Raw genomic sequence first — 17,489 nt, 5'->3', positions numbered from 1 at the left:
CCAGAAACCTGGGAGATCCCAGAGGGTTTGATCAGTTCCAGCAGACCTCCAAAGACCTATTCCTTGGGTTCTCAGCTCCTTTAAGCGCGACATCCACCATGACATCTCTGGGATCTTCTTAGGCTGATGAAGAAGGCGCTATCTGTGAGGGCCCCAATATAGGAATGGGGTAACGGGATGACTCCCCATCAATTATAGAATCCCCACAGTGTGGGAGCAGTCCATTCAGCCCATTGGGTCCACACCAGCCCTCCGAGAAACATGTCACCCAGACCCAATCTCCTACCCTATCCCTGTAATCCTGCATTTCCCATGGTTGACCCACCTAGCCTGCACATCCCTGGACAACGTGGGACAGTTTCACACGGCCAATCCACCTAACCTGCACATCTTTGGACTGTGGGAGGACATCCACACAGACACGGGGAGAACTTGCAAAATCCACACAGACAGTTGCCCGAGGCTGGGTTCAAACCCATGTCCCTGGCGCTGTGAGGCAGCAGTACTAACCACTGAGCCACCATGCTACCCTTCGGAATAGCCAGTACCTGCCTACCTTTAGCTTGCTGGTGTCCAAGGAGAGACGGTTGCCGTGGTGATTGAAAACGATGGGAGGTTTGTGCTATATTGGAGGCCACAGCTGTACAGAGCAGGTACAGTGAAGCCAACACTGGAACAGAATCAGTCTTTGGACCCAGGAATGCAGTGAGCACATTCACTTGAAGTGCTTGTCTTCATGGGTTGTTTGTGCCAACTTGTGCACTCTGCAGCTGGCAGAGTGAAGGCCTTAAGCCCTGAGCCACACTGAACCAGATCTGGTCTAACACTTGGTGTCAAGGGCAGGCATCAGTTCATAGAATCCCTACAGTCTGGAAACAGGCCATTTTGGAGCAACAACTGACCCTCCGTAGAGTATCCCACCCAGACCCATTCCCTACCCTATTATTCTACATTTTCCCCTGACTAATGCACCTAACCTACACATCCCTAAACACTACAGGCAATTTAGCATGGCCAACACTCTAAACTGCACATCTTTGGATTGTGGGAGGAAACCGGAGCACCCAGAGGAAACCCATGCAGACATGGGGAGAATTTGCAAACTCCACACACAGGCAGTTGCCCAAGGTTGACGATGTGGTTGTCACAGATTGACTCCCTAGTCACTGTATATCCCGCCATTTGATGGTGGAGGGTGGGGCGAAGTAGGTTACCTTTCCATCCTTTTACAGCCCTACACTTTTGGACAATGTCAAGAATTGGGAAGTGGCTGACGTTTGGAATGTGTATGCTCTTGAGACTATGCTCCATTTTCACGAGGCTGTTGGTCCAAGTATTCATGAAATTCGGTCTTGCTCTGTAGGATTTTGGAGAGTACCAGGAAAGCTACTATTCAGTTCAGACGACAGAGGGTGAACAGATCTCTCAGCTAATTGCAGGTTATATCGACATCATCCTCAAGAAGGTCAGTACACTTGTCTAGAACAAACTGAAGATTGAAAGGTGTGCGACTAATCAAAGTTCATCATTCTAATAACCCGACTGAGGAGAAAGTGAGGACTAGGGATCAGAGTTGAGAGTGTGGTGCTGGAAAAGCACAGCAGGTCAGGCAGCATCTGAGGAACAGGAGAATCGACATTTCGGGCATAAGCCCTTCATTGGGAATGAGGAATTCCCGATGAAGGGCTTATGCCCGAAAAGTCGACTCTCCTGCTCTTTGGATGCTGCCTGACCGGCTGTGCTTCTCCAGCACCGCCCGTTCTCCCATCCTTCTCACGTTTCTCAGGCTCTCTGGTCTTGTCAAATATCAGCCGAAATCCTATCTCTCTTTTTCTACTATCCAATTGATTCCTGTCAAGTCTACACCCTGCGGCCAGATGTTTTAGGCTCTCTGATCAGTTCCCGCTCTGCCTCAGCTCTGAAACGGCTCAAATCCCCCCGAGTCACATCATTGCTGCCTTTGCCTTTGCTCAACTTCTCGAGGGGTTCGTCCATCCATCATGCACCTCTGAACCACCTCAGTGACATTGTCCTCATTCTCCCAGTCTTGCCTGTCCCTCCCCAGCTGCCCCCTACAGAAAAAATGTCTTCCCCGGTTTTCTGATAATAAATCTGGGCTGTCTGGTTGCTCAGTTCCACAACCCAGCAATTCCTTTGCAACAGTTAGATTTACAACTTTGAAATGCTTTCTGGTTGCGTCGCCATAGTCTTACCAAACCATAGGGGCTGCTCTCTCATTTTGAGAGAGAAGTGACTGGTGGTGATTTAACCTGAGGGCCAGCAGACCTCAGGTGAGGGAAGAGGTTGAGAAGGAGAGCCCTTCATGGTCACCTCAAACCGGTGATGGGAATCGAACCCACGCTGTTGGCATCATACTGCTCTGTAAACCAACAATCCAGCCAACTGAGCTAAACCGATTCCCCTTGGGATGCTTTAAATCATAAAGAAAAACTTACTATGACCGAATGGTTTAAATGGTAACTTTCCTGGGCCAGCGCAGTTGGTTGGTATTGCATTGATTACTATCAGCTTCCAAATGGTCATTGGTAATTAGCAGCTGAATTGTCCGTCCTTAGTTGAATGGGCAAATAATATGCAAAATTAAGCAAGTTAGAGTTATATAGAACAGAAATGGACCCTTCGGTCCAACCAGTCATGCTGACCATAGCTAAACTAGTCCCACCTGCCTGTGCTTGGCCCATATCCCTCCAAACTTTTCTTATTCATGTACTTATCCAAATGTCTTTTAGTTTTTCTAACTAAACTAACATTTTTAACATTCACCACTATTTCTGGACATTCACTCCCCACACAAACCACTCTGTAAAAAAAAATTGCCTCTCATTTCTTTTCTTTGAATGTTTCTCCTCTCACCTTGGAAGTATGCCCCCTGATCTTGATATGCCCCACCCAGGGGAAAAGACACCCGCCATTTGTCTTATTGACACCCTTCATGATTTTACAAACCTGGATGAGGTCACCCCTCACCTTCCTACACTCCAGTGAAAAAAAACCCAGCCTATCCAACCTTTTCTTATAACTCAAACCCCTCAAAGTTCTCAAAGTAAAGGAAGAGATGCTGTTTGTTAAAAAAACGATGAGGCTGTTGGATGTGGGTTTGCTCGCTGAGCTGGAAGGTTCATGTCCAGATGTTTCGTTATCCTACTAGGTAACATCTTCAGTGGGCCTCAGGCGAAGCACTGTATATGATTCCTGCTTTCTTTTTATATGTTTGGGTTTCTTTGGGTCGGTGTTGTCATTTCCTGTGGTGATTTCATTTCCTGTGGTGATGTCATTTCATATTCTTTTTCTCAGGGGGTGGTAGATGGGGTCTAAATCAATGTGCTTGTTGATAGAGTTCCAGTTGGAATGCCATGCTTCTGGAAATTCTCGTGCATGTCTCTTTTTGGCTTGTCCTAAGATGGATATGTTGTCCCAGTTGAAGTGGTGTCCTTCCTTATCTGTATGTAAGCTGAAGCTGTGTAAAGACCAGTCAGGATTTGGTTGTATCATTAAATAGGAGAACGTGAGGATTGCAGATGCTGAAGATCAGAGTCGAAGAGTGTGGTGCTGGAAAAGCACAGCCGGTCAGGCAACATCCGAGGAGCAGGAGAATCAACTTTTCGAGCATAAGCTCTTCAGTCCTGATGAAGGGCTTATGCCCAAAATATCGATCCTCCTGTTCCTCGAATGCTGCCTGACTAGCTGCGTTTTTCCAGCACCACACTCCTCGATACTGTATTATTAAATGACTGTTTGAGACTGGGGGGGGTGATAGCTTAATGAAGGGGATAGAAAGATAGGGAAATGGGGGCTGATGGGTTTGGGACTGTGGCTCATGTTTGAGACCAACACCATCATCGATCGGTTGGGTTAGAAGAGCCTGTTTCTTGGGTTGTCTTTTTTATGTGAGATTCCTGGAGAAGTCTCTGGATTCTTTGGACAATTATAGTCAGAGTGATAACAGCACAGCCTCGTCTGCATGAGTTTGTGATGTCTCTAACACTTCCTCCTTCCTGTAGAAGCAAAGTAAGGATCGATTCGGACTGGAAGGGGATGAAGAGTCAACAATGCTGGAAGAATCGGTCTCTCCAAAAAAGTAAAGAATCAGAGCTATTTAACCATAATTATTCTTGCACCTCTCCTCACCAGAAAATACATAAACCTTCCTACTGACTTCCAGACTGACTGAAATCTGAAATGTTTAGTTAGAGAACAAGCATGTTTGCCTTGTTCCAAGATCTTCATGCATCTTGGTTTTTCCAAACCGACTGCATCAATTTAAATTGTGAGCTCTGTTTGGGAGTTGCTCTGAGTCGGAAGATGGTGGGTTCAAGTCTCACTCTGGAATTTGAGCACATCATTGTCATGCTGACCCTCCCACTGAGGGAGCATGGCATCTTGTTGAGGGGAATGCTCCTCAGAGTCTCCCCACCTTCCTTTCCTGGTGGATGTGAGAGATCTCCTGGCACTGGTTTCAAGATGGGCGATCGTTCCTAGTGTCGCAGTCCGTGGTTATCTCCCTATCCAACATCACCAATAATGAATAATCTGCTCATTGTCACACTGCTGTTTCATAGAAGCATAGAATCCCTACAGTGCGGAAACAGGTCATGTGGCCCAACAAGTCCACACTGAGCCTCGGAAGAGTAACCTACCCAGACTCAATCCTCTACCCTCAATTTACCCAACACTATGGGCAATTTAGCGTGGCCAATTCACCTAATCTGCGCATTTTTGTGTATGTGGGAGGAAACCCATGCAGACACGGGGAGAATGTGCAAACTCCGCACAGGCAGTCACCAAAGGCTGGAATTTAACCCAGGACCCTGGTGCTGTCAGGTAACAGTGCTAACCACTGACCAACGATGTGCCCCAACACTGTGCTGTTTGTTGGGAGCTTCCCATTTGCAAATTGGCTGCTGCATTTCTTCAGTGGCGACTGCGTGTTGCCCCACGATGGCTGCGCAAACTCTGAATTTATTTTTTGACGGCGGTTGAACCCCGCCGCCGGTGAATAACTCTCCTGCCCTTATCTCTCCACAGATCCACCATCCTGCAGCAGCAGTTTAATAAGACGGGGAAGATTGAGCACGCGTCGGTGGCGCTGCCCGCTGTGATGAGGCCGGGCGCGGGCGGGCCGGAGAGCTTCAACACTGGCACCATGCCAGCTCCTCAGCAACAGATCCTCAGCGGGCAAATGCACCGGGGCCACATGCCCCCACTGGTAGGCATCTGGAATTACGATTTCTGGACAGAGGTCCACTTGTTCATTCCACAACCAGTGAGAACTCACCTCACAGTTTGTCATGTTTTTCAACAATGCATTAACACCAAAGTTCATTTATTGCTCCCATTCCTTTGGAAGCCCTTTGATTTGCAATTTGGATTCAGTTTCTTGATTTTTTTTATTTTTAATAAATTAAAAGTTGTGCGTGTTTATCTTAAAGTAATTTCACCGTAGATTCAGACACCGATTTATGTTGATTAATATGCATCTTTTATCTTTGAAAGAAATGTACGACTTGATCCTAACTGGCTTTGCTAATTTGCTCTGCCTAACAGACATCAGCACAGCAAGCATTAATGGGAACCATTAACTCCAGTATGCAGGCGGTTCAGCAAGCTGAGTCTGACCTGACTGAGATAGATAATTTACCCCCACTGGGGCAGGACATGGTGAGTCTGTTTGCTCCCGCTTCACTCCTTGTTTCAAATCATAATCGGCGTGTCTCAAATAGGAAAGCCCTGGGCCTGATTTTATTCGTTGGTTGACATTCTCTTGAATTATTCAGCACACTTTCGTCTATCAGCAGGGACTCTCCTCAGTCGTGCATTTGAAGGTTTTGAAATGGCGGCGTTGTGATATCGCCAGAGCCCCGGGTGAATGTTCTTGGCGATGTGGGTTCAAATCCTGTCACAGGCAGATCGTTAAAAGCCAGAATTTAGAAAACAAATAGACTCCAATGCCGACTGTGTGACCACAGTCAATTGCTGTTAAACACCCACCTGGTTCTTTTTCGGGGAAGGAAATCTGCTGTCCTTACCTTGGTCTGGTCTACATGTGACTCCAGACCTACAACCATGTGATTGATTCTTAACGAAAGCTTCTGACCTGAATCATCGACTCCCCTGCTCTTCTGATGCTGCTGTGCTTTCTCCAGCTCCAGTCTGACTCTCCAGCATCTGCAGTTCTCACTATCTCCTAGTTGATTCGTAACTGCCTTCTGAAATGACCCGACAAACAACTGGGTTCACGGGGTTACGAAGCAAACAAAACCTTGACCTTGCCGTTCGTGTTCACGTCCTGTACATGGGTAAAATGCATTTGATGGGAGGGGTCCGGGTGTTTGGGCTAACCCTCCCTGTTCCTCCTCCAGTGTTACCTGTGAATATCGAAACCCCCAGTCCCTCCAGACTGGCTATCGAAGGCTGCAACTGTTTGCAGGATGGGTTGCTGTATCATAACTGACTGAACAATATCAGGCCTATTGGCCCATCTAATTTGTGCTGGTGTTGATCCGCATTTGTAGGAAGGTGGTGTTCTTTCCCTGGTCATTGAAGAGCAACTGGCATTATTGAATGTAACCATATTCTTTTTGTCCATTCACAGGCTGGCTGGTTTCCACAACTCATTTATCTGGAGTTATGCAGACTCCAGTGCCATGTGAATTTGGTCAGTCAATATCCTGAGAGTAACAAGACCGTTTTCTTTACCCGACACTGTGTATTCCTCTATTCTGTTCTTTCCTCAATGTGTCCACACTGTTTTCCTCAGTCTCTGAGTGTTTCCAGATTATCAGCATAATTTTTCTCCTTGGATTTATAACAAACAGTCTTATGTGCAGGATGCCAAAATTTGATAGTTTAAACATGAGTCACTCACAGTTATGGTGTTCATAACCTGTGCTCATCAACATTTGCCTGTTTGCAAATCGCTCAGTGGTCATTCAGGATGTGAAGCTCAGGAGAGAAATGAGAAAGTGACTTGTTTAATGGTTGTTGGAAAAAGAGATATCGCACCCTGACAGCTTCTGCTCATCCATCTGATTTAGTATCCCACTCATGACTGCCAGACTACTCAGACCTCTTGGCATCATAGTAGCCCACAAACCCACCAACCCACTAAAAAAGCAGCTAATGAACTTGAAAGACCCTATGCAGACAACAAGCAAAACTAATGTCAAATACAAAATACCTTGCAAGAACTGTAACAAACACTACATTGGACAAACAGGCAGAAAACTAGCCAGAAGGATACATGAACATCAACTAGCCACAAAAATGACATGACCCACTCTCTTTAGTATCCTGACATACAGTTGAGGAAGGACACCACTTTGACTGGGACAACTCATCCATCCTAGGACAAGCCAAACCGAGATATGCGCGAGAATTCCTAGAAGCATAGCATTCCAACCGGAACTCTATCAACAAACACATTGACTTGGATCCCGTTTACCACCCACCAAGAAAATGAACAGGAAATGACATCACCAACTCAAGGAAACCTAAACACATCAATAGAAAGCAGGCTATACCATCAATACTTCATCCGGAGGCTCACTGACGTTACCCAGTTTGGAGACGAAACGTCAGAAAATGAATCTTCCAGCTCAGCGAGTAAACTTCCATCCACATCCATCCTACTCATCCTGTTCCCAGTAGTCCACTGGGAAAGTAATGTCATTTGCTCTAAATGTGGAAATGGATTGGATGGGCTCTAGAGTTGTGATTTTGTTTTATACAGAGTTATACAATACGGAAACCAACCCTTCGGTCCAACTCATCCATGCCGACCAGATATCCTGAATTAAATTAGATTAGATTCCCTACAGCGTGGAATCTGGTCCCGTTTGCGAACATTTGGTCCATATCCCTATAAACCTTTCCAATTCATGTCCCTGTTAAATGTTGTATTTGTACCAGCCTCCACCACTTCCTCTGGCAGCTCATTCCATACATGTACCACCCTCTGTGTGAAAAAGTTGCCCCTTAGGACTCTTTCAAATCTTTCCTCTCTCAAAGCTATTCCACATAATAGATCTCAGTGAGAGGTCTGAGAGCAGACAGCACAATATACATTGGCGTTAAAGGTGACTAAGACTTGGATCAGATGTGACTCAGAATGGGTTTTTATTTATTCTTTCACAGAATGTAGACATTGCTGATAACATTTATTACCCATCCTTAATTACCCAAAGAGCAGTTAAGAGTCAACCGCATTGCTGTGGGTCTGGAGTCACATGTAGGCCCGACCAGGTAAAGATGGCAGTTTCCTTCCCTAAAGGAGATTAATGAACAAGGTGGATTTTTATGACCATTGCCAACAGTTTCATGGTCAACATTAGATTTTTAACTCCAGACATCTATTGAATTCAAATTCCACCATCTGCCGTGGCGGGATTCGAACCAGGTTTCAGAGCGGGTTTAATGGCAACACATGTCCTGAGGGTGTTCTCCGCTGGAGATAGCGGTTGCTCTGGGATGGGAGCCATTTGCATCCTGACAACATTGCTGCTGATTTCCGTCTCCCCTCAGGCATCCAAGGTGTGGGTCCAGAACAAGGTGGATGAATCGAAGCACGAAATCCACTCGCAGGTCGATGCAATCACAGCGGGGACAGCCTCGGTGGTCAACCTCACCGCCGGTAAGTCCCGGTTATTCCAAGCACCATCACTTCAAACTGGGTGAAAGCCTTTCCCGATTCAGTGGTACCCACGCCAACCCACTCGCTACCTTCTGTTGTCTTTGACCAAGTGATGGAGAATGGAGCTTAGAACATGGATCCCATTGGGCCCTGTGGACTTAGCCACCTTAATGCTCTTCAAGAGACCCAGCACCCATTCTTTCTTAATCTCACAATGCCCTAAGAGTTTAGCATGCTCCACACCAATCTCATTCACCTTCTCCTGTGTCAATACTGACGCAAACTACTCATTTAGGATCTCACCCACATTCTCTGTCTCCAAGCACAAGTTCCCTCCTTTATCCTTGAGTAGTCCCACCTTCTCCCTAGTTATCCCCTTAATTTTTATGTATGCATATAATCCCTTGGGATTCTGTTGCTAATGAAATGCTTCCCATTTCATGGCTCCTTCTTGTTCTCCTAAATCCCTACCTGAGTTATTTCCTGCTTTCTTCATACTCACAGCCTCTCTCGTTATCCAAGGGGCCAGTTGGTGCAGTTGGGGTATGATCTATAATTCTAAGGAGAAATGTGACATTAACCTTTGAAAGTGGAATGTGTTTTATCCTTAGACAGGCAGGAGGCTAGTGTGATGGAGGTGAATGTGGCACTGGGGAGGGTGCGTGCCAGGGGGCGAGTGTGACAAGTGGCAGGTGTGACAGGGTGAGTGTGATGGGGCAGGTATGCCATGGGGAGGAGTGTGATGAGGGGGCACGTTTGACAGGGTGAGTGTGATGAGGGGGTGAGTATGATGTGGGGTCGAGTGTGACGGAGGGATGGGTGTGTGTGATGAGGGGTGCAAGTGTGATGGAGGGTGAGTGTGATGAGAGGGGGTGAGTGTGTTGCAGGATTTAAACCCCCCCCCCTTACAGTGCCTGTCAGCACAGAGAGGAGAAAAGGAGCACGTGCTTCGACTGCCCTGGGACTCAGTAACGAGAGAGTGTGCAGCCTGGGGGTGGGTGTGTGTGAGAGAGAGTGTGTATGGGGATAATGAGATGGCAGGAGGAGCAGGGCTGAGTGTGATGTGACGCGGAAAGCCGGGACAGGTTGTAAATGGTGATGCTTCCCTCCAGGAGATCCCGCAGACACCGATTACACAGCGGTGGGCTGTGCCATCACAACCATCTCCTCCAACCTGACGGAGATGTCCAAGGGGGTGAAGATGCTGGCTGCTCTCATGGACGATGACGTTGGCAGTGGGCAGGACCTCCTGCGGGCCGCGAGGACGTTGGCTGGCGCCGTGTCTGACCTGCTGAAGGCAGTTGAACCTTCGTCAGGGGAGGTGAGCTGGCAGGAGGGGGGAGGGTGATGAGTCACGAGCTGGGTGGGGCTGGGGTGGAGTGGGCATCGTGAAAACATTTCTCGTGGAAGTCTGAAATGCAAAGAAATTGAGAAAATTGGATGGGCAGTCACACAATTTCTGGCTTTGGGAAACATATTTACAGCTGTTAGTTCTGCCGGCTGGCGTTGGAGAATAACATCAAACCAAATATAGAGGCCATTCAATCCATCATGCCTGTACTGGCTCTTTTGAAAGAGCAATCCCACTGGCTCTGCTTTGTCCCAATAGGCTGGTTTTATTTCACCTTTTCCAATGTTTACCTGATTCCCATTTTGAAGGTCCAACTGAATCCCAATTTCCATTCTGCCTTTGCCTGATCTGTGCAATAATGCACAGTGTGTTATATGGTCTTGAGCTCCTGTTCCGAAATGGATGTTACCTCACCTGCTGAGTCACTGAGCTAGAGTAAGAGCGGTGCAAACCTTTGCTGGGTTCTTTAGGCCAAAGGTTTTGAAACTTATTGCTGTGTCCCTGTCATTGGGGACTGGTAGCCTTTCTTAATCTGAAGTTAAAAACCACACAACACCAGGTTATAGTCGAACACGTTTATTTGGAAGCACTAGCTTTTGGAGCGCAGCTCCTTCATCAGGTGGCTATGAGCTAGTGCTTCCAAATAAATCCGTTTGACTATAACCTGGGGCTGTGTGATTTTTAACTTTGTACACCCCAGTCCAACATTGGCTCCTCCACGTCATGTTTCTCGATCTGGGCATTATTAGGAGGTAGTTTCAGTACCCAATGTGCAGGTATGTTTTGTCTGAAGTCAGTGCATCTGCGTGTGTGCTTTCCTGTTCGCAGCCTCGGCAGACTGTACTGACAGCGGCTGGAAGCATCGGCCAGGCCAGTGGAGACCTCCTGAGGCACATTGGAGAGAGCGAGACAGACGAGCGATTCCAGGTAGGAAGAAAGGTCTCTCTGGTGGGGTTCATTGGTTGTTGCCATTGCAGTTTGACACTTACCCTTGTTTGTCGGTCTGGCTTGTGTTGGTTTTCCATGGACTTTTCACGGGATTGATCCTTCATTTATTGTCCCTGGAGATAAATTTGTCCCATGCTTGATCTAGAATGTTCTACTCATTCAGATGCACTTGTTCAGCAGCTGCATGAATTTGGTGTTGGATGAGAATGTTAATAAATTTCTCCCAATGAGTGGGTAATGAGGCAGACAAAAGCTCAAGTGTGTGTGTGTGTGTGCACGCGCGCTTCTGTTTCCATGGCAACGCTTCCCTGGAGCAAATTGCCGACCTTAGGGCTCGAGGGGCACCACTCTGCTTCACAACATGGCCGACAGGAGTGTCTCCTGCTCTTACTGCCTGACATCAATGTCTCTGGTCAGGGGTTTGGTGGGGATTTGCAGGTTAATAATTGCCTGGTGTGGTCGTGTTACAAACTTTATCCTCAACCTTAACCTCTTAAAGTGGGAATTGAACCTACAGCATTCAGACTCTACCCATTGTGTCACAAGTTGATTCCAGGGAATGTTCATATGATATATTACTGCTGCCAGTGATCAGTAACATTAAAGTTTCGTGTTATTAGCTAATAATCAATGAATTCTATATCTGTGCCATTACTAAGACCCCTCTGTCCAGATCAATGACATGTCTGCCACTTTTTCAGCTCAATTGCTGCTGACCCCCTCCATATTTGAAAATCTGGCCCAGTTCCAGTTGCTTCCCTCTGTCTCCACCCACCTTGCTGACCTTCCCCCACTCTCCTCCTCCTACCCCCACTCGCACTCCTCATCCCCACCTCACTCACTCTCCTTCCCCCACCCCCTCCTCTCACACTCCTTCCATTCACCCCTCCACTCGCTCTCCATCCCTCCTCACCCTCCACTCGCTCTCCATCCCCCCCACTCGCTCTCATTCCCCCCCGTTCCCCCCACCCGCTCTCATTTCCCCCCCATCCCCCCACACACTCTCATTCCCCCCATCCCCCCACCCGCTCTCCTTCCCCCCCCCCCCATCCCCCCCATTCCCCCACCCGCTCTCCTCCTCCCCCCACCCGCTCTCCTTCCCCCCCATCCCCCCACCTGCTCTCCTCCCCCCCCCCATTCCCCCACCTGCTCTCCTCCCCCCATCCCCCCCACCCGCTCTCCTTCCCCCCCCATCCCCCCACCCGCTCTCCTTCCCCCCCCATCCCCCCACCCGCTCTCCTTCCCCCCCCATCCCCCCCACCCGCTCTCCTTCCCCCCCCCCCACTCGTTCTCCATCCCCTCATACCCATCACTCAGTCTCCATTCCCCCCCCCCCCCACTCGCTCTCCATCCCCCCACTCCGTCTCCATCAACCGCCTCCCCCACTCGCTCTCCATCCCCCCACACCCCCAATCGCTCTCCGTCCCCCAACCCTCCCCACTTGCTCTCCTTCCCCCACCCCCCCACTCGCTCTCCATCACCCCACCTTCCCCACGCACTCTCCATCCCCTCAAGCCCCACTCGCTCTCCTTACCCCCCACCCCTCCACATGCTCTCCTACCCCCCCTCACCCCTCCACATGCTCTCCTACCCCCCCTCACCCCTCCACTCGCTCTCCTTCCCCCCCACCCCTCCACTCGCTCTCCTTCCCCCCCCACCCCTCCACCTGCTCTCATTCCCCCCCTCCCCCCCCATCCCCTCCACCCGCTCTCCTTCCCCCCCACCCATCCGCTCTCATTCCCCCCCCATTCCCCCACCCGCTCTCCTCCCCCCCATCCCCTCTCATTCCCCCCCGTCCCCCCCCCCGCTCTCCTTCCCCCCCCATCCCCCCACCCGCTCTCCTTCCCCCCCCCATCCCCCCACCCGCTCTCCTTCCCCCCCCCCCATCCCCCCACCCGCTCTCCTCCCCCCCCATCCCCTCTCATTCCCCCCGTCCCCCCACCCGCTCTCCTCCCCCCATCCCCCCATCCCCCCCACCCGCTCTCCTTCCCCCCCCATCCCTCCCACCCGCTCTCCTCCCCATCCCCCCACCCGCTCTCATTCCCCCCTCCATCCCCCCCCGCTCTCCTTCCCCCCCCCGCTCTCCTTCCCCCCCCCCCCGCTCTCCTTCCCCCCCCCCCGCTCTCCTTCCCCCCCCCCCGCTCTCCTTCCCCCCCCCCCCGCTCTCCTTCCCCCCCCCCCGCTCTCCTTCCCCCCCCCCCCCTCCTTCCCCCCCCCCCCGCTCTCCTTCCCCCCCCCCCCCGCTCTCCTTCCCCCCCCCCCCCGCTCTCCTTCCCCCCCCCCCCGCTCTCCTTCCCCCCCCCCCGCTCTCCTTCCCCCCCCCCCCCGCTCTCCTTCCCCCCCCCCCGCTCTCCTTCCTCCCCCCCGCTCTCCTTCCCCCCCCCCTCCTTCCCCCCCCCCCCTCCTTCCCCCCCCCCCCGCTCTCCTTCCCCCCCCCCCCCGCTCTCCTTCTCCCCCCCCCCCGCTCTCCTTCCCCCCCCCGCTCTCCTTCCCCCCCCGCTCTCCTTCCCCCCCCCGCTCTCCTTCCCCCCCCCCCACTCTCCTTCCCCCCCCCCCGCTCTCCTTCCCCCCCCCGCTCTCCTTCCCCCCCCCCGCTCTCCTTCCCCCCATCCGCTCTCATTCCCCCCCCATCCCCCCACCCGCTCTCATTCCCCCCATCCCCCCACTCGCTCTCATTCCCCCCACGTCCCCCCACCCGCTCTCATTCCCCCCCCGTCCCCCCACCCGCTCTCATTCCCCCCCGTCCCCCCACCTGCTCTCATTTCCCCCCCCATCCCCCCACCCGCTCTCATTTCCCCCCATCCCCCCACCCGCTCTCATTTCCCCCCCCCATCCCCCCACCCGCTCTCATTTCCCCCCCCCATCCCCCCACCCGCTCTCATTTCCCCCCCCCATCCCCCCACCCGCTCTCATTCCCCCCCATCCCCCCACCCGCTCTCCTCCCCCCCCCCATACCCCCACCCGCTCTCCTTCCCCTCAAACCCCCTCACATGCGCTCCTCCCCCATCTATTCTCCTCTCTTCCCCCCCCCCCCCCCCGCCACTCGCTCTCCTCCCACCCACCCCACCCTCACCCCCCAACTTGCACTCCTTCCCCCCTCCCCCACTCACTTGCTCTCCTTCAGTATCACAGCCTCCTGAAATCTCAGTGCGGGGTCCTTTCCAAATCTGGCCTCTGCACTCTCCTTGATTGTAACTAGTGCACTGTTGATGGCCATTCCTTTACATGCCGAAACTCTAACCTCTGAAATCTGGTTTTTAACTGGCTCTCAATTTTTTGCATTGAGAGAAATATACTGCATAATGCACACCTTGAGATTAATCAACCCACTGTTTCAGTCTGACCCTCTGCACAGGAGCACAGATGAACTCCCAGTCCATGCCCACCACCTGAACATACTTAAACATTCAATTAATATCTAATGCAAAGGACCCTCTTGTGGCACAGTGTTCGTGTCCCTAACCCTGAACCAGGAGGCCTGGGTTCAAGTCCCACCTGCTCCCAAGTTGTGTTATAACATCCCTGAGCAGATTGATTGGAAAAATAGTTTAAATGAGAAGAAAGAAAAAGGAAAATATTTAATGTGTGTCCAGATCCTGGGGGTCTGAGGTGCAGATGTCGTGTCCCTGCCTCTGGGCCAGACGGATGTGAAAGCTGTGAAGGTGTGTCACAATACATTCAATCCCAGATGGCTTAAGAGACAGAAGTAGGCCATTCGGCCCATTGTTCCTGCATTAGCTGTTTTGCCAATGCAACCTCCTGCCTTTCCCCCATAATCCTGCACACCATTTCTATCCACACAATTGGCCAATGCCCCAACTGAACCTGCCTACATGCCATTTCCATGTTGACTTTATGGAAAATACTCCTCAATTCATTTATATCTTTAAAATTTACTACATTGATCAGGTTTTGTCATCTGTCCTGACACCAGTATCGTGTGGATCAGGACCAAACTCGACAGCAGTTCTGAGATGCACCATCTAACATTTTCTGACTGTGAAGGTGCTTGACAAATATAAATTATTATTATTAATGCTCAGTATTGGTAACCAGTTATCAATTTCTGCTAGTTCTTAGTGTTGTTAAACGATAATCCAACAGTATGAATGTTCAGAGTTTATTCACCAGTTAATACAAATGATCAGTGTTGTTATTTCGTGATCTTTTAGTCTTACTGCTCAGCGGTATTAACCAGTAAAGGTTAATCTTAATACTTAGTGTCATTATCAAGTAACCGGTTAGTGTTAAAACCACGTGTTAACCAATAATCAGTTCGGGTTAGCCCCCAGTAATCAATTAGTGTTACCGTGCAGTATTGTTAACCAGTGACTTACTGCTCAGTGTTATTAACTAGTAACTGTTTATAGTTAATGCACATTGTTATTATCAAGTAATCAGTTACTGTTAAAGCTGAATGGTAACCAGTAATCAGTTAGTTTGATGTTCAGTGCGATTAATCAGTAATCGATCAGTGCATTGCTAATTAGTAATTGGTGAGTGTTAATGCTCCATGTTTGAAACAATTATCAATTGTGGTGATTAAGATACAATGCATGATCTCAAAAGCTCATGTGGCACAGTGGTAGTGTCCCTACCTGTGAGCCAGGAAGCCCAGTTTGAGTCCCACGTGCTCCAGTTACTGTGTAATAACATTTAATGATAATTAACCGATCCCTTATTTGACAATAGACCGTGTCCAGTAGCAGCCTCTCGTCTATGTCATACACACCGTTTTTATTTCACCTTTGTCTCCCCCTTGTGGCAGGATGTGCTGATGAGCTTGGCCAAGGCGGTGGCCAATGCAGCCGCCATGTTGGTCCTGAAGGCGAAGAACGTGGCCCAAGTGGCAGAGGACACTGTGCTCCAAAACCGGGTGATCGCTGCTGCCACGCAGTGTGCCCTCTCCACCTCCCAGCTGGTCGCCTGTGCCAAGGTGAGTGCAGGGGCACGAGGAAAGATGCCAGACTTCCTCGTCACTGAGTCCGAGTGCATCAGCGGGGATGCCTGTATTTTGCATTTTTGCAAGTGGGTTTGATTTACATCAAGGCTGTGAATTTGAATTTGAATTAATGCACTCACATGAATGCAGTGAAAAGTTTAAAAGTCACCACTTACGGCACCATCCTGGGTACAAAATCTCGGTACAAGACAGAAAAATAAAGAAAACAAAGTTTAAAAAGTTAAAGGTTACAGTCATAGAGTATGGAAACAGGCCCTTCGGCCCAAACTGGTCCATGCTGATCAGGGTGCCCATTCACCTTGTTCTAATTGCCCACATTGGCTCTATATCCCTCTAAACCCTTCCCATCCAAATACCTATCCAAATGTTTTTTTAAATGTTGCTATTGTACCTGCCTCAACCACTTTCTCTGGCAAGATTAGAGTGGTGCTGGAAAAGCACAGCAGGTCAGGCAGCATCCGTAGAGCAGGAAAATCAGCATTTCAGGCAAAAACCCTTCATCAGGAATGGTTTTTGCCAGAAACGTCGATTTTCCTGCTCCTCGGATGCTACCTGATTGCTGTGCTTTTCCAGCACCACTCTAATCTTGACTCTAATCTCCAGCATCCACAGTACCTACTTCTGCCCACTTTCTCTGGTAGCCCATTCCCATATACGCACCACTCTCTGCATGAAGAAATTGCCCCTCAGGTCCTTCTTAAATCTTTCCCCTCTCACCTTGAACCTATGCTCTCTAGTTTTCAGCTCCCTATCCCTGAGAGAAGAAGATTATATACATTCCATCCTATCTATGTCCCTCATGATTTCATACGCCTCAGTAATGTCACCTCCTCATTCTCCTATATTCCAAGGAATAAAGTCCTATCCTGTCCAACCTCTCCTGAAAACTCAGGCCTGCTAGTCCTGGGAGAGAGTGGGGACTGCAGGAGAATCAGGGTCAAAAACGGTGGTGCTGGAGAAGCACAGCAGGTCAGACAGCATCCGAGGGGCAGGAGAGTCGACGTTTCGGGCATAAGATTCCTGAAGAAGAGCTTATGCCCGAAACATCAATTCTCCTGCTCCTCTGATGCCGCCTGACCTGCTGTGCTTTTCCAGTGCTACACTTTTCGACTCTACCAGTCCTGGCAACATCCTAATCAATCTTCTTTGCACTCTGTCCAGTTTAACCATGTCTTTCCTAACTAAACGTCGTGCTTACTTACAAAGTAGGAAAACAAAGGAACACAGTTTCCAGTCCAACACCCAGTCTGTAAGTGCCTAGCCATGCTGGGCTCACTCTCCTCATGAGGGCTCACTATCCCGCGAACCGACCCCAGCCTGCCCCTTCCCGCTCTCGCCATTTGGTTGGTGCAGGGTGATACATCCTGACCTTTGACATTTGGCTGCTGAGGTCAGGCCAACCCAATTGAAATGCATGGAAACTTCATCCTTGGCTGGCTCGGGGACAAGCCGTATCCCAGGCAACCCAGAATATGGGCATAAATTGACTTTGTTAATCAGACAAGCCATGAGAAGTGAAAGGAAGGAACATTATTTACCTCCCACCCCCAACCATCGCCCTGTTGTAGGTCGACACA

The 17,489-nt window shown here is 50.0% G+C and overlaps 1 protein-coding gene across 5 annotated transcripts in view; it reads left to right on the top strand.

Annotated features, from left to right (window-relative positions):
* LOC140458478 (talin-2) overlaps positions 1-17,489 on the top strand; it is a 327,438-nt gene that overhangs the window by 169,927 nt on the left and 140,022 nt on the right. For all 5 annotated transcript variants that reach the window (XM_072553130.1, XM_072553131.1, XM_072553133.1 and 2 more), the window contains 8 exons: positions 1,364-1,465; positions 4,023-4,099; positions 5,047-5,227; positions 5,566-5,679; positions 8,542-8,650; positions 9,763-9,971; positions 10,830-10,928; positions 15,718-15,885. In XM_072553130.1, coding sequence (XP_072409231.1) covers positions 1,364-1,465; positions 4,023-4,099; positions 5,047-5,227; positions 5,566-5,679; positions 8,542-8,650; positions 9,763-9,971; positions 10,830-10,928; positions 15,718-15,885 — 1,059 coding nt within the window. The remainder of the gene's footprint in view (positions 1-1,363; positions 1,466-4,022; positions 4,100-5,046; positions 5,228-5,565; positions 5,680-8,541; positions 8,651-9,762; positions 9,972-10,829; positions 10,929-15,717; positions 15,886-17,489) is intronic.

The sequence above is a fragment of the Chiloscyllium punctatum genome, chromosome 33, assembly GCF_047496795.1.
Source record: "Chiloscyllium punctatum isolate Juve2018m chromosome 33, sChiPun1.3, whole genome shotgun sequence".
Lineage (NCBI taxonomy): Eukaryota > Metazoa > Chordata > Chondrichthyes > Orectolobiformes > Hemiscylliidae > Chiloscyllium > Chiloscyllium punctatum.
Note: the sequence above shows the minus strand (reverse complement) of the source record. Positions and strands in the feature narration are given on the sequence as shown.